The sequence below is a fragment of the Lampris incognitus genome, chromosome 9 (genome assembly GCF_029633865.1).
Source record: "Lampris incognitus isolate fLamInc1 chromosome 9, fLamInc1.hap2, whole genome shotgun sequence".
Taxonomy (NCBI): domain Eukaryota; kingdom Metazoa; phylum Chordata; class Actinopteri; order Lampriformes; family Lampridae; genus Lampris; species Lampris incognitus.
This window is the reverse complement of record NC_079219.1, coordinates 34055535-34081086: the sequence shown is the minus strand read 5'-3', so window position 1 is coordinate 34081086 and position 25552 is coordinate 34055535. Positions and strand designations below refer to the sequence as shown.

At 41.9% G+C, this 25552-nt stretch overlaps 1 protein-coding gene across 1 annotated transcript in view; it reads left to right on the top strand.

The window, feature by feature from the left end:
- The window catches only part of adcy2a (adenylate cyclase 2a), a 223558-nt gene extending 199554 nt beyond the window's left edge, over positions 1–24004 (top strand). The window contains exons 19-26 of the mRNA XM_056286380.1: positions 834–918; positions 12787–12966; positions 15109–15113; positions 16445–16622; positions 17281–17391; positions 17558–17672; positions 21825–21949; positions 23852–24004. Of these exons, the coding sequence (XP_056142355.1) occupies positions 834–918; positions 12787–12966; positions 15109–15113; positions 16445–16622; positions 17281–17391; positions 17558–17672; positions 21825–21949; positions 23852–24004 (952 nt within the window). The remainder of the gene's footprint in view (positions 1–833; positions 919–12786; positions 12967–15108; positions 15114–16444; positions 16623–17280; positions 17392–17557; positions 17673–21824; positions 21950–23851) is intronic.
- The last annotated feature ends 1548 nt before the right edge of the window (positions 24005–25552 follow it).

Below are 25552 nucleotides of genomic sequence, written 5' to 3'. Positions count from 1 at the left end.
TCTGAACTCAAAGAGGGCAAATTAAGAAAGTGGAACGGAACAAGCTGTTGATGTCTGGCAGGTATTAACAAGCGTAACTTCTTATTTGGGGTTGGTGTAATTCTGGCATTCTCTGTGGGGCTTTGATTAACTGAAATATGATATCAGTTGGATGAGAAACAGAGCCACAAAGGGCATGCCTAATGTGTCAGCAGACCCTGGTGAAAAGCCTTTTTCATCATTTTATGGCCATGTGTGCAGCAGTGGAAAAAGGGAATGCTACATTAAACATTTTTGCTAACAATTTTAAAAAAAAAGAAATCATTGAGGGCAGCATTTTCAGCCAAGTGTCACTATCTGGTCGGAGTTTAGCAGATTTTTTATCACTTACTGTTAGTAAATACTCACTTTCCAGTAGATACAATTTAATGGGATACGATTGTCACAATTTAGCTTTGGGTTGGAGTCAGCCAGCAGGGTGCAAAACAGTATTCATAATAAAATCCCTGTCGTGGCGAAGCAAAACTGATGGTCTTTATCGAGTGAGAGCTTGGATTGGTATGGTCTGTTAGCCAATCATTTGACACTTGTCTTGGATGGCTGATTGCTATCTAGAATTTTCTAATTAAGTGCTCTCTCCCACTTTCACTTTTTCTTCTCCTCTCCTGTGTTTATTATTCCCCCTACCTTTTTTCTTTTCCCCTCTCACCTCTCTTGTCTCTCGCTCTCTCTCTGTCTCTCTCTCGCTCTCTCTGTCTCTCTCTCTGTCTCTGTGTGTGTGTGTGTGTCTCTCTCTTTCGATTTCTCCTCTCACTGATGCTTCTTACATTTTCACCTTTTCTTTATCCTTCAAGGCCAGGAGTTCTCAAAGACCTGAAGACAATGGGCTCCATCTCTCTCTTCATCTTCTTTGTCACTCTGCTTGTGCTTGCCAGACAGGTAGGTCCACAGCATAATAGTCTGACTGAAGCTATTGTCTGTCATCTCTATGGGCTCACCTTCATCGCATTCAGAGACTTAGCCATCCCTTCTTTTCACATCCTATTTTTAGAATGAATATCACTGCAGTACTTCTCTTTTTTTCTTTGTATTTATTTCTAATTTTTAAACTATTTTCTTCCCGGCCACTGTAAAAGTACTGTTACAGAATATAATGCATTTAAAATCAGAGGAACTTAATATAGCCCACCACTTTAACACCCACACATGGGCTTGTCAAAGTTTTATTTAGATGCAAAAAGAAAAAAGGAATACCTCCCCATGCCTCTTGTTTCCTCCAACTCTCCATCTCATTTTATGCTTTGCACCTCACATACACACACAAATATATGCACAAATACACACACACACACACACACACACACAAACACATCTACATATCTACACACACACACACACACACACACACACACACACACACACACACACACACACACACACACACATATATATATATATATATAATGTTCTATGCATCAGATTAAATCACGAGAGATTTTAAGCCCATCCAGGTTCCTCGCTGTCAGACAGACACCAAGAGACTAGTTTGTCCAACCTTCCACCGACCACTCTGGTCTTGTGATAAATGTAGGCTGAGCTGCCACTATTTGTATGGAGGTTTCAGATTTATTAGCCAAGTGATTCGGGAACCTAAAGATTGGTCATTCAGCAGGGTTTTGGGTTGTCATATCATTAGCTACACTGAGGTAACGCATCATCACAGACTGATGATCGAACCAGAGCTAGCCCATTAGTGCATTCTGTAAGAGTTGGTTTTGGCTCTAGTTGTTTGTAATGAGATTGCAAAGCCTAAAGTTGCTGTAACTGACCAATATCACCTTTTTGAATTGCTGCTTCTGCTTTTGCTACTTACAGCTAATGATTTTACAGAAAATACATAATCTATTTGAAACACCTTACCTGTATGGTGTGTGTGTGTGTGTGTGTGTGTGTGTGTGTGTGTGTGTGTGTGTGTGTGTGTGTGTGTGTGTGTGTGTGTGTGTGTGTGTGTGTGTGTGTGTGTGTGTGTGCTGTTTCATATTTGTTGAATATCTAGACTGCAGGGCAGAAATTGATAACAATAGGTTAGTGGGACATGGCATAGGAAGATTAATGATTATACAATGTTCTGATAAAATGTTTATATGCTAGTTTATTAAGTGAGATATACCTCGATTCAGGGTCTCTTAGTAACTGTCAACCAGTGTCATGGCAATTTACCTGCAAACAATCTGAACTCAGAAATAACTACATGAACAAATTATGGATGATGATAAAAGACACATAGTGTTGTACAATACAGGACAAAACAAAACAAGACAAATAGTATAATACATTAGGAGAACACCACCCTGCATTCTCCCACTGTACCATACAGAGAAACACAGGTCAGACCCCAATGGGCCCCGTCCCTGTATTCTCCCTGACCAAAGGAATCACCTCTCTTATATTGCCTTTTCCTTAGACAAAGAGACGCTTACCCATTGGTCAAATTAAAGATACATTTTCCTTATATTTTGTATCATTGGCTGGATTAAACATCTGGTCATCCGCTGTTACATAGGTTTACAAAACACTGCAAACACATCAATATATGGAGTTAGAAAGTTGCCCCATTGTCAAACATTCTTTACCCATTTCTGTCTGGGAAGAGGTCAAGGCCAAGCACAAGATAAATCAGACCCCCTTTGTTCAGGAGATTTGGCCAACATGGTATAGAGAGACAGTTACACAATAATACACAAATGAGTAAATAAAGGATAACTTTTAATGCTCCATGTTCATTTTCTTTCACACCAGTCTCTAATCTTCCATTCTTTTCTCAAGTACTAGAGAGAGTTATGTATCAACAACTTTCGACCCATATCGAAGAAAACTATATGTATGAACCTTTTCAGTCAGCTTTCAGGGCTTGTCACTCCACTGAAACTGCTCTGACCAGAGTGGTAAATGATCTACTTGCTATGGACTCTGATTCCACCTCTGCACTTCTACTACTGAACCTCAGTGCAACCTTTGACACCATTGATCACTGTATACTATTAGACAGAATAAATTGCAATTTTGGTGTCTCTGTTTTAGCTCCCTCTTGGCTTAAGTCCTACTTATCTGGGAGAACGCTGTGTCTGATATAATCTACGACTACTACTTTCGACTGCTCCCGTTAGGGGTCGCCACAGCGGATCATCCGTTCCATTTCTTCCTGTCTTCTGCATCTTCCTCTGTCACACCAGCCACCTGCATGTCTTCCCTCACCACATCCATAAACCTCCTCTTTGGCCTTCCTCTTCTCCTCTTCCCTGGCAGCTCCATATTCAGCATCCTTCTCCCAATATACTCAGCATCTCTCCTCCACACATGTCCAAGACATCTCAATCTTGCCTCTCTTGCTTTGTCTCCAAACCGTCCAACCTGAGCGGTCCCTCTAATATAATCGTTCCTAATCCTGTCCTTCTTCATTACTCCCAGTGAAAATCTTAGCATCTTCAACTCTGCCACCTCCAGCTCCGCCTCCTGTCTTTTCGTCAGTGCCACTGTCTCCAAACCATATAACATAGCTGGTCTCACAACCATCTTGTAAACTTTCCCTTTAACTCTTGCTGGTACCCTTCTGTCGCAAATCACTCCTGACACACTTCTCCACCCACTCCACCCTGCCTGCACTCTCTTTTTCACCTCTCTACTGCACTCCCCGTTACTTTGGACAGTTGACCCCAAGTATTTAAACTCAAATGCCTTTGTCACCTCCACTCCTTGCATCCTGATCATTCCACTGTCCTCTCTCTCATTCATGCATAGGTATTCCGTCTTGCTCCTACTGACTTTCATTCCTCTTCTCTCCAGTGCATACCTCCACCTCTCCAGGCTCTCCTCAACCTGCACCCTACTCTCGCTACAGATCACAATGTCATCCGCGAACATCATCATCCATGGAGACTCCTGCCTGATCTTGTCCGTCAACCTGTCCATCACCATTGCAAACAAGAAAGGGCTCAGAGCCGATCCTTGATGTAATCCCACCTCCACCTTGAACCCATCTGTCATTCCAACCGCACACCTCACCATTGTCACACTTCCCTCATACGTATCCTGCACCACTCCTACATACTTCTCTGCAACTCCTGACTTCCTCATACAATACCACACCTCCTCTCTCGGCACTCTGTCATAAGCTTTCTCTAAATCTACAAAGACACAATGCAACTCTTTCTGGCCTTCTCTATACTTCTCAATCAACATTCTCAAAGCAAACATGGCATCTGTGGTGCTCTTTCGTGGCATGAAACCATACTGCTGCTCGCTGATCATCACCTCTCCTCTTAACCTAGCTTCTATTACTCTTTCCCAAATCTTCATGCTGTGGCTGATCAACTTTATACCTCTGTAGTTGTTACAGTTCTGCACATCGCCCTTGTTCTTGAAAATCGGTACCAGTATGCTTCTTCTCCACTCCTCAGGCATCCTCTCACTTTCCAGGATTGTGTTAAACAGTCTAGTTAAAAACTCCACTGCCATCTCTCCTAAACATCTCCATGCCTCCACAGGTATGTCATCAGGACCAACTGCCTTTCCACTCTTCATCCTCTTCATAGCTGCCCTCACTTCCTCCTTGTTAATCCACTGAACTTCCTGATTCACTATCCCTACATCATCCAACCTTCTCTCTCTCTCATTTTCTTCATTCATCAGCCCCTCAAAGTATTCCTTCCACCTTCTTAGCACACTCTCCTCGCTTGTCAGCACATTTCCATCTCTATCCTTGATCACCCTAACTTGCTGCACATCCTTTGCAGCTTGGTCCCTCTGTCTAGCCAATCGGTACAAGTCCTTTTCTCCTTCCTTAGTGTCTAACCTGTCATACAACTCACCATACGCCTTTTCCTTTGCCTTTGCCACCTCTCTCTTTGCTTTACGCTGCATCTCCTTGTACTCCTGTCTACTTTCTTCATCTCTCTTACTATCCCACTTCTTCTTTGCCAACCTTTTCCTCTGTATAATTTGCTGTACTTCCTCATTCCACCACCAAGTCTCCTTGTCTTCCTTCCTCTGTCCTGATGACACACCAAGTACCTTCCTAGCTGTCTCCCTCACTATTTCTGCAGTGGTTGTCCAGCCCCTCTCCAATCCCTTTTAGATGGCGCCTTCTACATAAGATATAGTCCACCTGTGTGCACTTTCCTCCACTCTTGTACGTCACCCTGTGTTCCTCCCTCTTCTTGAAATATGTATTCACCACAGCCATTTCCATCCTTTTCGCAAAATCGACCACCATCTGTCCTTCCACATTTCTCTTCTTGACTCCATACCTTCCCATCACCTCCTCATCACCTCTGTTCCCTTCACCAACATGTCCATTGAAGTCCGCTCCAATCTCCACTCTCTCTTCCTTGGGTACCCTCTCCACCATGTCGTCCAACTCACTCCAGAATTCTTCTTTTTCATCCATCTCACATCCAACTTGCGGGGCATATGCGCTGATAACATTCAGCAATGAACCTTCAAATTCCAGCTTCATACTCATCACTCTGTCTGACACTCTCTTCACCTCCAGCACGCTCTTGACGTACTCTTCCTTCAGAATTACCCCTACCCCATTACTCCTCCCATTAACACCATGGTAGAAGAGTTTGAACCCACCTCCGATACTCCTGGCCTTACTCCCCTTCCACCTGGTCTCTTGCACACACAGTATGCCTACCTTTCTTCTTTCCATCATGTCAGCCAGCTCTCTCCCTTTACCAGTCATAGTGCCAACATTCAAAGTTCCAACTCTCACCTCCACATGCCTACCCTTCCTCCTCTCTAGCTGCCTCTGGACATGCTTTCCCCCTCTCCTTCTCCTTCGCCCAACAGTAGCATAGTTTCCACCGACACCCTGCTGGTTAACAGTACCGGTGGCGGTCGTTGGTAACCCGGGCCTCGACCAATCCGGTATGTAAGTCTTATTTATGATCCGCATATTTGATTTGGCAAAGATTTTACACCGGATGCCCTTCCTGATGCAACCCTCCCCGTTTGTCCGGGCTTGGGACTGGCACTAAGGATGCACTGGCTTGTGCATCCTCAGTGGCTGGGTTGCGGTGTCTGATATAATAATACATTGAAATTCTCCGATGTTAAATATGGTGTGCTTCAGGCCTTGGTTCTTGGCCCTCTACTTTTCTCTTTTTATATTTCACCTCTTGACCAAATTATACACATTCATGGAATACATTTTCATTGCTATGAGGATGATACTCAGCTTTATGTGCCTATATGGGCTGATGATCCTACTTAAATGATTAATTTAGGGGCCAGCTTGGCTGCGGTGAAAAATTGGATGTCACTAAATGTCCTGCTTTAAATTCAGATAAAACTGAGATGCTAGTCATTGGCCCTGCTAGACACAGACACCAATTTGATCCAGTAACAATAACAATTGACAACTCTGTGATTTCACGAAGTGTGGCAGCCAAAAATATTGGTGTTACATTTGATCCCAGCCTTTCCTTTGATAAGCACATTAAAGAAATAACCAAGACTGCCTTTTTTTCACTTACATAACATAGCTACAATTCAGTCTTTCCTGTCCATGGCTGATGCAGAGACTCTAATACATGCATTTGTTTCATTCAGAAATAATTACTGTAATGTTCTGTTTTCAGGTCTGCCACAAGCTAGTACTAAGTCTTCAGATGGTTCAAAATGCTGCATCTAGAATCCTAACTAAAACTAGAAAATTTGAACATCTTACACAAATTCTTGCCTCCCATCATTGGCTTCCTATCCATGTTAGATCAGACTTCAAGGTGTTTCTGCTGACTTATAAAATCCTAAATAGGCTTGCCCCATCGTACCCGTCTGATCTCCTTAAACCATATAGTCAATCTCAAGGTCTCCACCCTCAAAATACAGGGCTCCTGTATGTACCCAAAGTTAAAAAGAATTCAGCAGGTGGCAGGGTCTTTTCCTATCAGGCCCTGTTCTTATAGAATAACCTCCCTGTTGCCGTCGGGACAATCAGTCAGTTGAGTCCTTTAAATCCAAACTTAAAACTCATCTTTTTGCCTTAACCTACAATCAGTTACCTTTAAAATGAGTACTTCACGATGTGTACTACATGGGGGGTCGGTTACAATCTCAGTGAATTTACCAAGCACTTTTCTGCTAATGAAATTATAGAGTGTAAGATTATTGACTATTGCAAACTGTTCTCTTCTCTCATGTTTTTTCTTTCTCTCTGAATGATGTCTTCTCCTTTCTCTTCTCCTGTGTATGTGAATGGAGTGATGTGAGTCTTCCGTGTGTGCACGTGTAGTCTGTTCTCCTCCCAGGTCTCCATGGTGATGGTGGCCACCACCTGGACACTGCTTGGCATCCTCCTCATCACATTTTTTGTATATATTATAAATCCATATAATTTTGTTACCCTGTTTTAATGTTATATCCTTCTCTCACTCCAGCGTGTGACTGTTTTTTTTTTTGTCTCCTCTCCCGTGTATGTGAATTGTATGATGTTAGTCTCCCCTGTGTGCATGTGTAGTCTGTCCTCCTGCCAGGTCTACATGATGATGCTGGTCACGTGGCTATGAGCCTAGGGTGTTCCAGTGGCAGCTGGACACCGCCTGGCATCATCCTCATCATATTCTTCATATATCTTATAATTCCATTATAATTCTGTGATCCTCTTTCAATGTCGTATTCTGTAAATTGTTATATATTGTACACACAACATCCATTGCACTTCTATCTGTCTTGGTAGAGAGATCCCTCCTCTGTTGCTCTCCCTGAGGGTTCTTCCTATTTTTCTCCCTGTTAATGGTTTTTTAGGGAGTTTTTTCTTATCTGATCTAAGGCCAGGATGTTGTATTGCTGTAAAGCCCTCTGAAGGAAATTTGTAATTTGTGGTATTGGGCTATACAAATAAAACTGACTTGACTTGATACACCTGATCCTCTAGCCCTTCTGTGTTGATCTAATGGCTGTGTCTGCTATCTCTACCTTTTCATCAAGGCAAATTAAAGTTTTTTGAAATGAAGACATACATCATATGGTGCTGATATGGTCAGTAGTTGCCTACAGGCTCCCAGCATCCTGCTGAAAATAGAAGATTAGTGTTAGCAGAACTGTAAGGGGGATCGGTTTTCTTTTAAAATTTGCTGATTTTGATTTCCAGTGACACCATGGTAGAGGTTACAGCCTAAAAGCTGAGCTCTGTCTGACTGACAAGAAATTTAGTTGACAACCTGATCAATACTTGGTGATTGAAGGTGAAAATATCCCTATAAAATGAGTTCCTGCAGTAGATACAACAAAATCTCAACCAGTAATGATAACTCGAAAGAGAAGGGAGAAAGATGAAAGTCTCCAAGCCCAGGTGCTAGCTGTTCTAATGTGATCAACCCAAATGCCTCAGAGAACTCCAAAATACAAGCTGAGCTCAAAAGGTTCAGAAGAGAAAACCAAGATGGCCACAATCAGACCAAGATATCTCTGGAAAGACTGGAGATGTCTGTGGTGAAATTAAAAGAGCAAGTTAGGAAACACAAACAGAGGATTGCAGAAGAGAAGGTTACTGAAGATACAGGGACGAGGCATGAGAGGGCATTTCAGTATTTGCTACAATGTAATTTGGATCTTACAGCAAGATGTGATTATCTCCAAACCAGGCTATGGTGAAACATCCATCCATCCATCCATTATCTGAGCGCTTATCCTGCTCTCAGGGTCGCGGGGATGCTGGAGTCTCTTCCAGCAGTCATTGGGCGGCAGGCGGGGAGATACCCTGGACAGGCCGCCAGGCCATCACACAGGGTACACACACACACATACACATACACACACACACACACACACACACACACACACACACACACACACACACACATTCATACCTAGGGACAATTTAGTATGACCGATTCACCTGACCTACATGCCTTTGGACTGTGGAAGGAAACCAGAGCCCCCGGAGGAAACCCACGCAGACACGGGGAGAACATGCAAATTCCACACAAAGGACGACCAGGGACGACCCTCAAGGTTGTACTACCCCAGGGTTCGAACCCAGGACCTTCTTGCTGTGAGGCAACCATGCTAACTGCTGCACCACCATGCCACCCTATGGTGAAACAATTTAAGAATTTACCAAGTTTCAGAAGGGAGCAAAAGTGGAGATACAGTCGGATTTGTGAAAGACCTGCTGTCTAAAGTACTACAGCCACTAGCTGAGATGGACATCAAGATTGAGAGGGCACACAGAGCACTTATATCTAAACCAAGGGACACAGCAGCTCCTCCTAGATCCATTATCTTGAGATTTCTTGATTTCACAGTAAAGAAGGCAATCTTACGCCAAGCTTGGAGCCAGAGGCAGAGCCTTTTTCAAGACAAGCCAATATATTTTGACCATGACTACTCCCCAGAGTTGCAAAGAAAGGGCACGGATCTGTGATGTCATCAAGAAGCTTAAGACGAAGGGTATTCGTGCTAAATGGCCATATCCCACACAGCTGAGGATAAGTTTGAACATGGGTGAGAAGACCCATGCCGTCTCAACGCTGAAGGAACTTGAAATTATGGTGTGGACTGAAGAAGGAGAACAACTAGGGAGGGCACTTATGAAAGAGAGATGGCAGCAGCAAGGGAAAAGATGGAGGAGGGACACCACACTCGGGTTTGGATCTTAAGGCATTTTTCCTGAGAAAACATTCGATAGGGTGGACTGGATATATTTAGAACAAATATTGGTTAGTATGGATTTCTGTGACACACTTGTTTAATGGATTAGCTTAATTTATAGGACCCTAAGTCAAGGGTCAGGGTCAATGGTCACTGTTCAGAATTTTTCAATTTTGGGAGAGGGACAAGACGGGGGAACATAATGTCACCGGTCCTGTTTGCACTTAGTATTGAACCACTGGCGGAGGCCGTAAGACAAAACCCACAGATACATGGAATAACTGATGAGGGAAGGATCTCTCATAAGATAGCGCTCTTTGCTGATGAGATACTATTTACAGAAAAACCTCTGTCTTCTTCCCTGTACTGTTGCAATGCATATGCAATTATGTCTTAATTTCAGGGTGCAACATTAATGAGAGTAAATGGGAGGCAATAATGATTTCTGGAACTTAGCCCTCCCAATTAAATGATAAGATGTAATTTCACTGGTCTAGAAAGGGATTTAGTTACTTGGGAGTTAGTTACTTACATCTAGCTCTACCTAATTATTCAAATCAAACTTTAATAAGTTGATTTAGCAAATTATAGACGATCTGGCAAGGTGGGATCTCCTGCCCCTTTCACTATTTGGCAAGGTAAAAGCTGTGAAAATGAATTGTTACCTTTCTCTCTCAATAAATGTTGTGTCCAGATGAACTGATTCAACTTTCTTTGACTTTTATTACTAGGATTATTGAGCATGCATAAAGACAGAATGTGTTACTTAGACTCCACTTCTTGGTTCAATCTTTACCTGTATGGATACCCATGTCCACTTTCAATTTGCTAGGCAAACTCATGTCCTCATTTATTTGGAAAAATAAAAGACCTAGAGTTAGGCTAAAAATACTTTTGGATGGACTGGGCCGTGAATGTTGCTGACTGACTGACTGAGTGATCATGTTTGACATGATTGGGCTGCTAGATCAGGTGACCAACAACATCCCTGGAATTACATGATTGGTCAGCCGAGAGGCATGAGGGAGAGCACAGTTAAAGCACCCCAAATAGCAATAACTCTGACAAAACCCTCGCTGGCGAATTCACAAAAGGATTGCACAGCTTTTGCAGCAGCAAAACCTTCACAAATAACACAAAAAGAAACGGTGTAATTCTCAAAGCACCTGCAAAGGGTGAACTTCACCCCTAACTGCACTGACAAGCAAATAGCGTCTAGGTGCTCTGGTGCTATTTCCATGTATTCAAATTAGTTATTATGCATACATTTGACACAACATCAGCCCCTTTCTATGCAAATGAGCCTCATAGCAAAAAAACAAACTCCGATTCACAAAAACCAGTGCTAATAACCACACGAGGTTAGACTGAAAATTATTAGCGTCTTGAGAGAGTTGGTGGTAACTGACACCCAGACATCTCAGTGATGATGGCAGCAGTGATTGTAGCCAGGCGAGGGCATCGTCATGTCAAGTGTGCAGACATGACGCAGGAGAATATCACTTTTTGATTTAACCGAGACCAAAATCATTCGCAGATACAGGTTGCCAAGTCTAACAATTATTCCTATAGCTGATGACATTGAGCCTGCCTGCTGTGTTCTTGGTGCAAAGCCACCATGAATACTTTGCCATATGGATAATTGCAAACAGACACAAAACAAGGGCAAATTGCACTCAGCTGCCAAACTTTATGGGCGTGTTTGTGCTATAATATCATTAGTGCAATATCTTTTGTGAATTGGACCTTGAGACGGGGCAGATAACCGTTACAAGGGATGCACAATTCATGCTGGTATCCGTGGCCGCAGTCCATTCTTTGTGAATTCGCCTGTAAATACAGAGTGAGTCTTAGGAAAATCCAAGATGCAGGATGAACGATTTGACAATGGTTTTCACTTTACTGTGTACTGTTTTAAAATCTGTAAATAATGTTGACAGTCATCTTTCTGAGGCCGTGCTCAGGGTTATATTTATTTCATAATGCATCATTGGCTAAGCACCTTCAATTCCCCTCAGCTGTGCTTCCAAGAAATCTTCCTTAAAAAGATTCTCTGAAAACCTTTTGTGTGACAGGTATACCAAAATATGAAATCAACCAATTAAAAAAAAAAAAAGAGTCCTAGCTCTCTGGACAAAATTATCAAGCAGACCAGGTTTGAATTTTGACGGATGGTAATTATATTTGCAGCTGACAAATTGCTAATGACTTCAGCCCAATGAGAAGTAGCCAGATGCAACCGTGTGTGCAGCTGAAAACAGAAGCCATTTTGTAGCCCTAGATTCACATTTAGACACACACACACACACACTTTCCCTCTCTCTCTCTCTCTTACATGACTAGTCACAAGTAATTACATTCTCCATGTTAATGCTCTCCCTGCTCTCTCAAGTATTTTAACTGCTCTCCGCATTACCTTTTTTTAATTTTGTTCATCTACCAATTTTATTTATTTATTTATGTATTTATTTTTTACCTGATGGGTGCATTCACCGCACCAAACCAGTTTGTGTCCGCTGTTTCGGGGAAGTCACAGCAATTAATTGTGCAGTGATAATTGAGTGACATTATAGATAACGAAATACTCAAATGAGAATAGATTTGTCATTATCAGCAGCACCTGAAGCCCCCCCGAGAAAATGAAATCTAATCTTTTAATTGGTATTGACACTAACTACTATGGATAAAACAATTCTTTATTCATTACCTATTATGATGTTGTTCCATATTCTTGTTAGAGGGACAATGTGTTACTGTGGATAAAATAACTGCAGTATTTTTACATGGTAGCCTAATTTTGGAAGTGTCTTGCATGTTAGAATTTTATTTCTGTAATAGGGCTTGAAAAAGACATAAATCTTTCTTTCTATCTATCCGTCTGTCTGTTTATTTTGCTTTTTGCTTTCTTTCAACCCGGATAGTGAAACATTGTGTTAGTAGCATATTGTTTGTTTGTTGGTTTTTTGGGGTTTTTTCAGTGTGACATCCAACATTCTCTATTCTGTTCTGTCATGAAAATACTTCATTTTCTTCTTGTGCTTTATATAATTTATTTTACTTTGTTTTGTTTTGTTTTTTTCTGTGACTTGATGGAAACAAGCTGTGCAGCTGTACCTTCTGGCTCTTCACCTCTGTGTCCTCTTGTAACAGAATGAATATTACTGTAGGTTAGACTTCCTGTGGAAGAACAAGTTTAAGAGGGAGTGCGAGGAGATCGAGACCATGGAAAATCTCAACCGGGTTCTGCTGGAGAACGTCCTGCCCGCTCACGTTGCCGAACACTTCCTGGCCCGTAACTGGAAGAATGAGGTGAGGCGCTCGGTGGTTGTTGTATACGAATATGTTCTTAGTCAACATGTACACTACCGTTCAAAAGTTTGGGATCACCCAAACAATTTTGTGTTTTCCATGAAAAGTCACACTTATTCACCACCATATGTTGTGAAATGAATAGAAAATAGAGTCAAGACATTGACAAGGTTAGAAATAATGATTTGTATTTGAAATAAGATTTTTTTTACATCAAACTTTGCTTTCGTCAAAGAATCCTCCATTTGCAGCAATTACAGCATTGCAGACCTTTGGCATTCTAGCTGTTAATTTGTTGAGGTAATCTGGAGAAATTGCACCCCACGCTTCCAGAAGCAGCTCCCACAAGTTGGATTGGTTGGATGGGCACTTCTTGCGTACCATACGGTCAAGCTGCTCCCACAACAGCTCAATGGGGTTCAGATCTGGTGACTGCGCTGGCCACTCCATTACCGATAGAATACCAGCTGCCTGCTTCTGCTCTAAATAGTTCTTGCACAATTTGGAGGTGTGTTTAGGGTCATTGTCCTGTTGTAGGATGAAATTGGCTCCAATCAAGCGCTGTCCACTGGGTATGGCATGGCGTTGCAAAATGGAGTGATAGCCTTCCTTATTCAGAATCCCTTTTACCCTGTACAAATCTCCCACCTTACCAGCACCAAAGCAACCCCAGACCATCACATTACCTCCACCATGCTTAACAGATGGCGTCAGGCATTCTTCCAGCATCTTTTCATTTGTTCTGCGTCTCACAAACGTTCTTCTTTGTGATCCAAACACCTCAAACTTGGATTCATCCGTCCACAACACTTTTTTCCAGTCTTCCTCTGTCCAATGTCTGTGTTCTTTTGCCCATCTTAATCTTTTTCTTTTATTGGTCAGTCTCAGATATGGCTTTTTCTTTGCCACTCTGCCCTGAAGCCCAGAATCCCGCAGCCGCCTCTTCACTGTAGATGTTGACACTGGTGTTTTGCGGGTACTATTTAATGAAGATGCCAGTTGGGGACCTGTGAGGCGTCTGTTTCTCAAACTAGAGACTCTAATGTACTTATCTTCTTGCTCAGTTGTGCAACGCGGCCTCCCACTTCTTTTTCTACTCTGGTTAGAGCCTGTTTGTGCTGTCCTCTGAAGGGAGTAGTACACACCGGTGTAGGAAATCTTCAATTTCTTAGCAATTTCTCGCATGGAATAGCCTTCATTTCTAAGAACAAGAATAGACTGTCGAGTTTCAGATGAAAGTTCTCTTTTTCTGGCCATTTTGAGCGTTTAATTGACCCCACAAATGTGATGCTCCAGAAACTCAATCTGCTCAAAGGAAGGTCAGTTTTGTAGCTTCTGTAATGAGCTAAACTGTTTTCAGATGTGTGAACATGATTGCACAAGGGTTTTCTAATCATCAATTAGCCTTCTGAGCCAATGAGCAAACACATTGTACCATTAGAACACTGGAGTGATAGTTGCTTGAAATGGGCCTCTATACACCTATGTAGATATTGTACCAAAAACCAGACATTTGCAGCTAGAATAGTCATTTACCACATTAGCAATGTATAGAGTGTATTTCTTTAAAGTTAAGACTAGTTTAAAGTTATCTTCATTGAACAGTACAGTGCTTTTCCTTCAAAAATATGGACATTTCAATGTGATCCCAAACTTTTGAACGGTAGTGTATGTCACAAAAAATATTTACATACTGTGTGTGTGTGTGTGTGTGTGTATGTGTGTGTGTGTGTGTGTATGCTTCCAATTCTGGTGATGGGTAAAACAACCATGGTGATAGTTTTTACCGAGAGTTAAATCCAGTACCATGCAGTACCATGTAAGTGATGGAAATCATAGCTTGTGATTTGATCTGTTACTGTATGTAAGGTATGTTTTCAGGTATAATTTCACACGTTAAGAGCTCAGTAACATTGACTAGAATGATGTCTATGCTTTTTTTTCCAATTTTCATTTAATCTGAAAAATCTGGCATGCCCTCTTTCCACTCGAGGATTAATGATAAATGTAAAAGAATAATAACAGTAATTATACTAATTTTATAGTAATTTAATGGACAATATGACATTTAAAATGGATGAATAAATAACACTACTTTCCATTGCATCAGTGCATCAGAACAATCATGTTCATTCAACATAAGAAAAAAATTGTTCAAAAAAGAATTTGTATGTAGAGTTGAAGAATACCTTTTTTGGTAACACTTTAGTGTGGGGAACGTAGTCACCATTAATTAGGTGCTTATTAGCATGCAAATTAGCAACATATTGGCTCTTAATTGGTCATTATTACATACTCATTAATGCCTTATTCTGCATGGCCTTATTATACAACCAGTAAGCCATTAACTATGAGTTTTCCCTCTATAACCTCAGAATTATTGCTTATTAGTAGTACCATCTCAATATGCTTTGCTTAGTATGGACTTTATAAGGTGATAGTACCACAAGAAGAGTTATTCTCCCTTACTAACACTTAATGAATATGGTCTGTTCTTACATAACAAAACACAAAACTACAAGTGTTAATAGTGTTAAATTACTGTAAATTAAGTTTTTGTTACTTAGAATATGTTCCCCATACTAAAGTGACATCTTGACCATTACTAATTCACTAGTAATTAAGTTTTTTTATGTTCCCCATACTAAAGTGTTACCTTTTTTTTTTTTTTTTTGATGGCTCTTTAAATCCTATTTTGTATCCTTATTTTACCAGTAAGGTGATGTCTAGGGAACTTATTCAGAAACTGTCCCCAGACTGATTTGCTGACGTCCTTGTCTGAATCTGCCTTCAACATTTTAAATGTGTTTATGCTCCCGTAGCATTTGCAGGAGGAGGAACTGTATAGAGGAGTCACGGAGAGCTTTGGTTTTCCTACAATTAACACAGACCTGAACTCTACCAAAACAATCCGACTGTGGAGTCAGCAGATGTCTGAATTACTATTCCTGCACTTTGAGAGAACCCGGGCAGAAGCTGTTGCCGCTCTTAAGGGGGACATATGCAGATGAATTATTAATTTGGGAGATTGTTATAACTCTACTACGTATCCCTGTAGTCTGACATCACTTACTGACAAAATCTGTGTGGTGTCCGACCCTCTGAGCTTCTGCACAGCCCAGTGTAGATGGAGATGTGCAGTAGCTGCTTTTCAAAGTCACCCTGAAAAATTACCCAATGCTCTGCTTTACCTGTGTGTAAATCTAAATGTACTTGAGTCGGTTTTCTTTTTCTAATTTCAGCATCAACTAAAGCGATGTCTCCCCTAAGATTAACCTCAAACAAAAGGAAAAAAAAAAAGAAAAATTTTCTCATCTGTGTCCATTCATGTTTCTGTCCTCACAGGATATTCTCCTGCGCTCATTCCCTGCTCAAGTCCTTTAGCTTGTCTTTTACCACCTTGGGTTTCTTCTATTTTAATCTCTATTTTTTTTTCTATTTTATGGCTTTGCTTTGTGTATCTCCCGTGCTAAAGTCTGTCATTTGTGTTTTATCATAGGGTGACGTCCCCTGTTCCTTGTGTCTTGCAGGATCTGTACCACCAGTCCTATGACCTGGTGTGCGTCATGTTCGCCTCCATCCCAGACTTTAAAGAGTTCTACACCGAGTCTGACGTTAACAAGGAGGGCTTAGAGTGCCTCCGGCTCCTCAACGAAATCATCGCTGATTTTGATGAGGTAAGTAATTAACCCTCAGTATATTTCAACGTGATTCATATGCACCGCAGTGGTAACTAATTTACAATGAAGTAAGCACTTGGAACCAGATTAGGAAGGTCACCACTGCTTTGCTAGTTTTGTTTGATTGGATTCTTTGTGTTACACAGCCAGAGGTTTATTGTGCAATTGATGGCCTTGGGGAAAAAAAGTCACACCAGTGATGTAAGCACCAGGGACCTCATGTATCAATCGTTACTATGGGCAAATTTGTGCGTACATACCCATGGGATTTTTTTTAGCCCTGAAGTTTGTCTCAGAGACCAGTGTAGTACCTGGGTAACCCCTGAATTTAGACATCGATTGGCTAACACTGATTTCTTTGCAGGCCTGGGTGATTGCTCATTGCAAGAGGTAGACGACAGATGTTAGGAGGAGGGAATTACAAATAACCATCATGCTTTGCTGCTGACTATCAGACAATCTAGAGGGCTAAAAAATTCCATGGGTGTGTACACACACATTTGCCCAGAGTAACGATTGATACATGAGGCCCCTGGAGAGCAGACTGTGAAACATCAGTGCCTCCATTTTAGGAAAAGCATAGAATACCACAAATGGAATTGTCTTGTTCCTCTATTTTGTGTGTATGTGTGTGGGCACACGTGCATGCATGTAGCTGCTTTCCAAGCCTAAGTTCAGTGGGGTGGAAAAGATCAAGACCATCGGCAGCACTTACATGGCTGCCACTGGACTGAATGCATCACCTGGTCCAGAGTACACAATACAGGTACACACGCACACATGCACACATATAGCCTTTTAGTTTCAACTACAGTCTCAGAGGGTTTTTTTAGTGCACATTTCTAGCAGTGTATCAAACTGACCTATAATCTGGCCTGGTGTGTTTCTAGATATAAATGTGTGTCTGTTTGTGTACCTTTACTTCTTACCAGGAGCATGACAGACAGTACATGCATATAGGAACCATGGTGGAGTTTGCCTTTGCCTTGGTGGGGAAGCTGGATGTTATCAACAAGCATTCCTTCAATGACTTCAGACTCAGAGTTGGTGAGTTCGACCACCCACTATCTACAGTCCAAAGTCTGAACAGTTTTTTTCCTTTTTTGACCCATCTACAGTGTAATATGTATTTTACATCAAAACAAACGTTTACCTTCCACCCAGAGAATAAAAATCCCTTTGACTGCAGTTACACAAAGTAAAGCTGTCTGGCTGAGGTGCATTATTCCTCCCATTTCTCGGCCAGTTGTTGTGTTTTAGGATCAATTTGACAAATAGCCTAAAGCCAAGTTGTCATTTTCTGTTGATTTTATGTCTTTTTCACAAACAAGAGAGCTGTAATTGCCATCATTGCCGGGTGAAAACCTTTCAACTCCAAAATTCAGCTTTTCAGAAATAAATTACAAGCCTTGATTTGAGCCTATGGCTGTTCAGTTTTGAAGTCATAATCAAATTCAGGGTCGTGCTGGAATTTATTCAAGCATCGACCTCAAGATGCGATAACTACCTGGACAGGATGTCAATCCATCTCAGGGCACACACAGACATTCACTCACATCCATCATCTCCCCATTTTACAGACTCCAGCTCACCTGATCTGCTAGTCTAGAGATGTATTCCTTAACCCACATGTGAAGGCCGCACAACGAAAGGCTCGGCTTAAATACAGGGCCCTCTCACTAAACCTTTGTCGCTGTGCCGCTTCTTTATTATAGGAAGTTCTCGGGTTGTGAACGAGTTCCGTTTTTGAGTATGTTCGTAAGTCGAATTTGTATGTAAGTCAGAACAGTTACGTACAGTTCACATCTAGTGTCAATTAGTCAAATGTTGGTCTTAGTATATGGTATATATTTTACCTAAAACATCATAAATATAATAATACAACAATAATAATAATAAGTGTAACTACAGTACAGTATTTATAATTGAGAGAATGTGTCTATAGGTATAAAAATATTCAAGAAACATTTTAGATAGAAAAGATAATTAAAGGTTAACACTTACTCTCGTTCCAACTGATGGCTTGCATCATCTCCATTGACGTCTAACTGCAGTTGATTATTACCAATATCAACCACAGCTTGCCTGGCTTCGGCGATGTCCTCAGCTGTAAACTCTTTTTAAAACCATATGCGAATCGGGAGCACAATTTGTTCCAGACTTCTTTCATTTCAATCGTGATCGTGTTCCTTTTCTTTTCTTTCTTCTTTTTTTTTAACTTTTCCCCCTTTTTCCCCCAATTGTATCCAGCCAATTACCCCACTCTCCGAGCCATCCCGGTCGCTGCTCCATCCCCTCTGCTGAACTGGGGGGGGGGGGGGGCGCTGCAGACTCCCACATGCCTCCTCTGCTACATTTGGAGTCGCCAGCCGCTCCTTTTCACCTGACAGTGAGGAGTTTCGCCAGGGGGACGTAGCGCATGGGAGGATCGTGCTATTCCCCCCAGTTCCCCCTTCCCCCTGAACAGGCGCCCCGATCGACCAGAGGAGGCACTATTGCAGCGACTAGGACACATACCCACATCCGGCTTCTCACCGGCAGACATGGCCAATTGTATCTGTAGAGACACATGACCAAGGTTTTCCTTTTCTTCGATGCATCTCCATCACTTGCGTCAGATTTAAGCTTTGAAGCCATGATTATGAGGGTTAACACACGAAAAATTCAAGTCAAAGCACAACGCACACAACAATGTTTACGCGATCTGACTTAAAATGGCGACGACGGCTTGGCGTTGTTCTCCCTCGAGCTGATGTGTTTTAGTATGAACCATTGTGTGTAACTCGGATTTTTTTTTTTAAATAATAAGCTTTAAGGGAGGTCGGTTCGTAAGTACGGCCGTTTGTAACCCGGGGACTTCCTGTACAATTTTAAAACCCCAGTTTTGAAGTTACAATTTGTACAACATTGTCGACAAATGATTGGCTTAAAGTGGAACTTGTGGTCTGACTTTTCACAATTAGATGCAGTGAGAATTAATTAATTTAGATTGTGAGTTTAGCCATTTCGCCGCGGTTAGCTGAAACTTTAACTTTATTGCCTCTTTTATGTTCAGAGAGGTGAGCAACTTCTATGCCACTTCAAGTGAAAAAAATAGATAAAATAAATAAATAAATCTAGGTAGTGGTGTCTTAGGAACAGGAAAGAGACATCTGTTTACAATTTACTTGTCTTGTAGAGTATTATATCAGGTATTGGTAGTTGCATTACAATGAATAATTGCAACTTGCATTACAATGAACAGTTAAAAGATACACATTATACATAACATTTGTGAGAAATGCATAGTAATGTATGCCAATGATCGCTTCCTAGCCATGTCAACACAATAAAGCTCATTCACAGCAGTTCAATTCTGAACATCTACAGATTATTATATAAGTTAGTGAGGTAGTACATTAAATACTTTATATGTGACAATGTCAGGTTGTTGGGGGGGTGGCAAAAGAAAGGAATGCGAGATGGAAGAAAATGTTGGGAAAGAAGCACGGTGAATGGGATTACCGAGAGAATTGAGAGAAAGGGAGTGAGCAAGACGGAAAACAAGGAAAATTGAAGTGGAAAGCACACTGGCAGGCAGGTCCATGCTCACTGCATGTGGTAAAAGCCAGAGTTCAGTACTTCCTACCTATTTGTGCGGATCGCGGCATGGGGCGGACTTTAAGCTCAGCAGTGTGCTGGTGCACGCGTGTGTGTGTCACGTCCCTGCTGCTTCCAAATGGGTCTAATTGCCTCAATAGAGCAGGGCACAAGTCACCTCCCATTGAGACTGGACACAATCGATGCATGTGTATGATTACAGCTTCCAGCAATGCAGAGATGGAGTGGCAGGCCTGCTGGCTCTGTGCTGTGAAAAGCCACAGAGCCGCTCAGCATAAATACTTTGGCTGTTAAGTGTTCAGCAGCACTCAGCTTTCACATCCTCCTATGCTCTCATTAAGTCATGTGAAAAGCATTGCTTACCCTAAAAGCTTTAGGTGTTTCTTTTGATAAATGACCTCATCATTGTTTAATCAATGATAGCTAAATGACCACAATAGACGTTTTTAAACCATATAGATTTAATAACGCATCTTTTTGTTAACTTCTTTCTGCTATTGTTGATGTACAGCATCAGAGAATACACTGTGCATGGGCAGAATATAATACCAAATGCATGGATGAGGACATAATACCAAATGATTACAATGTGTTCACCCAGTTGGTCATTTTTAGAAGGAATGTGTCATTTAATGTCAACAAAGCTCATGTAAAATGTGTGATAACATAAAGTAGCTTAGGAAAACATATAATGTGTTTAAAGATGCAATAGTAAAGATAGAAGATGTGTTTCTACTTAAGCATACTGATACAAGGGAGCGTCTGGGTAGCGTAGCTGTCTATTCTGTTGCCTATCAACACGGGGATCGCCGGTTCGAATCCCTTTGTTACCTCCGGCTTGGTCAGACGTCCCTACAGACACAATTGGCCGTGTCTACGGGTGGGAAGCCAGATGTGGGTATGTGTCCTGGTCGCTGCACTAGCACCTCCTCTGGTCGGTCGGGGCACCTGTTTGGGGGGAGGGGGAACTGGGGGGAATAGTGTGATCCTCCCATGCACTGCATCCCCCTGGTGAAACTCCTCACTGTCAGGTGAAAGTAAGCGGCTGGTGACTCCACATGTATCGGAGGAGGCATGTGGTAGTCTGCAGCCCTCCCTGGATCGGCAGAGGGGGTGGAGCAGCGACTGGGACGGCTCGGAAAATAGGGCAATTGGCCAAGTACAATTGGGGAGAGAAAAAAAGGGGGGCACAAAAAAAACCAAACAAGCAAAAAAAAAGCACACTGGCACAATTTTGGTTCCAAGTCTTTTTTTGGATATGCATCATACACTACCGTATCATAATCAAGATGAATGTGTCAAAATCTGTGTGAATACTTTAAAATAATCAGTTTGGCAGAACACAAAAATATTGGCAGCAATTGGGAACCCCCCCCCCCCACACACACACACACACATACACAACACACACATACACAACACAGATTACATATATAGATAACATCAGTAAAAGAGTGATTCCCATGGTGGTTAATATAGAGGCTCACTTCACTTCTCCTGAAAGCCTATGCATGAGTGTATGCATATGTGTGTGTGTGTGTGTGTTAGAATAGAAATATCACTCTAAGTGTTTTCTGATTGCTTGATGTCCCTTGTCAGGTATCAATCATGGGCCGGTGATAGCCGGAGTAATTGGAGCCCAGAAACCGCAGTATGATATCTGGGGAAACACAGTGAATGTAGCCAGCAGAATGGATAGCACCGGAGTCCTGGGGAAAATACAGGTAGCTGACTTGTCATGTTATCTGACACCTTCACAGATATAGTCTCTTGAAAAGTCTCCAATTTTGCATCTGGCTTGTATTTGTGTACAGTGGCAGGTGATATAGCCTTTCTCTCTTAAAACTTGTGAAAGTAGAAATAAAAAGGTATAGTAGTGAAATAGAAATGTTCACGCCTAAGGAGTCATTTGTCAGGATGTTGTTGATGCTTAGTAATGGCACAGAACAAGTTCTGAAATTTTCAAATAACTCCAGCTAGTGTAGAGCCAACAGTCCAACATAAACCCATGGTCTTTACAAGGTCCATGTGAATATGCACGGGTTACTGTGGGCCAGAACCACTCTGCTGCAGCCTGACAGGAACATCAGAAGAAGTCTTCATCTTACATTTTAATCAAGGAAACAGAAATCAACTTTATTCTTAAAAGGTTCCACAACATATTTACAGGTTTGTTTTTTTTGCCAAGGTATGCTGTTGCTTTCACACTTTTTCCCCATATTGTTAATTACAGTGCATCAACGCAGCTCCATTTCCAAATTTCCATATGAATGTTAAGAATAGGAAATAACCCTTTTCCCCTTTGCCTAAACATTCGCCATCGTGGCATTTTGAGTCAGCAGGGAAATGATTCTTGATAACTCATGGCAATAGTTCAATTTCATGTTTGTGCCTGAGGACTGATGAAAATAATTTGTTTAGGATTAGGAACGCCTGCATCACATGCAGCTCTTTGACCTCTTCAGTCATCAGAGAGGTGTAACGTCCTTCCCAGATCATATCCATATCAATTCATCTGCAGTGCAGTATGGATATATCTTCTTCCCCCCCCCCTTTCCCTCCCCAATCGTACTTGACCAATTACCCCACTCTTCCGAACCATCTCGGTCGCTGCTCCCCCCGCTCCGGGGAGGGCTGCAGACTACCACATGCCTCCTCCAATACATGTGAAGTCACCAGCTGCTTCTTTTCACTTGACAGTGAGGAGTTTTGCCAGGGGGACGTAGCGCGTGGGAGGATCACACTATTCCCCCAGTTCCCCCTTGCCACTGAACAGGCGCCCCGACGGATCAGAGGAAGCGCTAGTGCAGCGACCAGGACACATACCCATATCTGGCTTCCTACCCGCAGACACAGCCAATTGTGTCTGTAGGGACGCCCGACCAAGGCAGAGGTAGCACGGGGAGTTGAACCAGCGATCCCCGTGTTGGTAGGCAACAGAATAGACCGCTACGCCACCTAGACACCCTGGCTATATATATTTTTAACACATGGAATAAAGAGTATAAATTCACGTTATTAGTTCCCTGCATATGAAAGGCCTGATGAAAAGGGTTTGTTAAAACAAGGCCATATATACTACTGCTTTTTTCTTTGTTTCATCTTGTTACAATGTTACAATTTCATTTAGTAGACATTTCATTTCATTCATTCATTTCATTTTATTCAAAGTGACGTACATCTGAGAGTTAATACAACACAAGCAAGGATCTAGTCAGGAGGCGAAATGCAAGTAAGTGCCAAAAAACTAGGTTCAAGTCTGATAGGACATAGGTGTTAACAGGCAGTTCACAAAGGCAATGAGTAGGGTGCATAGAAGCATTTTTTTTTAAATACCTTAGTACCATGAGGTGTGGATGTGTTTGTGAAAGAGCTGGGTCAAACGTGTTGTTTGTCTTAATTTTATGCAGTTCTGTCTCACTGGTACCTCAGCATTTCAAAGCTGCATTGTACGGTATAATCAGATCATTTATATACTACAGATTTGGAACGTTTTGTTTTTGTTTTTTTTCCAGGGGAGGGGGTGTAAAGGACAAAATTGTCTTTGCTTGCAGGTGCTATGTCAACCAGTTGTGTGAAATAACTAAAAGAGACACTTTGATCCCCCCGTCCGGTTCTCCCTGTAGGTGACGGAGGAGACAAGTCGAGTCCTTCTGACCCTGGGCTACATGTGCTCCTGCCGCGGCATCATCAATGTCAAGGGCAAAGGGGAGCTCAAGACTTATTTTGTACACACAGAGATGAGCCGCTCACTGTCCCAGGGGAACGTAATGCCTTGAGAGGACACGAGCCAGACAGACACAGCCGGTCTGATTTTTACTTCTGCACGGGAGACGGATCTGAACTTGTCAAAAACGAGAAGCACTCTCACCGGACTCCGTTTCATCCCTGCACTTGTTTTGACAAAACACAAGACGATCAGATCTGCTTGTTGATGGGATAAAAATCTGACCTTCATTGTCCCAACATGAATGAAGCCCTTATGCCACAGACGTAGTACGTGTTTTGTCACTTGTGTAAATAAGTGTAGCGTGTGCAGCTATGAGGTAGGCAGTGTTTCTGGGATAGGCTGTCATTTGACTCTCAGATGCTGAGTTGTAATAGTAGCAGAACCCATACACTCCTGTTTTTGATCTAGGCAAGTTAAACCCATGCTAAGTACTTTTCAGAACTCTTGAAGCGACGATCCTGAAGATTTACACGTAAACAAACTTTGATTTATCATTTTTAAAGATGATCGACATAAGACGTTTTTACCGTATCAGCCAAACGCAGAAGAACAAAGGCAGGCGGAGTTTGAAGAAGAAGCAAAGTTGTGGCAAGTGAGCCGACATGGCAGAACAAGCTCATAGAAGGCCTTTACTAACATTAACGGCTAAAATTCAGGTTAAACCTTGTTGTTCCTTTCAGCAGAGAGGCTACAGACATAACAGCACTGACTGCTTCATTCACATGCATCTTTGGGTTGTTTTGCCATTATGGCTGTCGGGAAAGGAAAGAAAAATGAACATCCTCAGGATTGTGGCTTTAAGTATTTTGTCCCAGATGATATAAGACAAAGGATTATATAAAAGCCAAAACCAGTAACCAAATATGTTGCTCCAGCAACAAAGAGCAACTACATCCAGATGTTAAGGCTGCTGCTGAAGGAGGAACTCGAGGAGTGCGGTTAACCATGTTATGGTTAACTAAGAAAAGCTATGAAACTATCAAAAACAGTAAGGATTAAAAGACTGACATGTGATGTTGTGGATCAACAATGAAGGTGAATTTGTATTTTATTTAGTATATTGAGAAATTAACCAAGTTATGATTGTTTGACGCTGATATTGCTTACGGTGTCTGTAAAATGGTCCAAATATTCTGCATGGATGAGAGAGATTGTAAGTGACAAATGTCATCTCACCATGAAACCGAACCAAACTCTTAAAGGGTTGCAGGGCGGCCGATGATGGGAGCTGTGATACTGAGTTAAAGTAAAGGTTAAGCGATGACGTGAATACTGCATGACCACAGCATCGTAGAAGAGCTGGCCTTATTTCTCAAAAAAAAGGAAAAGAAAAAAGAAAAAATCTCCAGAAGAGGATCAGTGTACATACCTCTGTCCATCTTGTTATGTGATGCACGATTTATTGGATGTATTGGCAGGTGGTCCAGGACCATGTAGAGGAAAATAGATAAAGAGGTGTGATGATTTTAATGAGGAGTGCGTTTTCAAAAAGTGTCTTCACAATTTAATTGTTCTGTCGACATTGGGTGGGGGGAAAAAAGTCCACCCTTTGTGGCATTGAGCGTATCTTCTCACTGCTGTCTGACAAGGAAAAGAT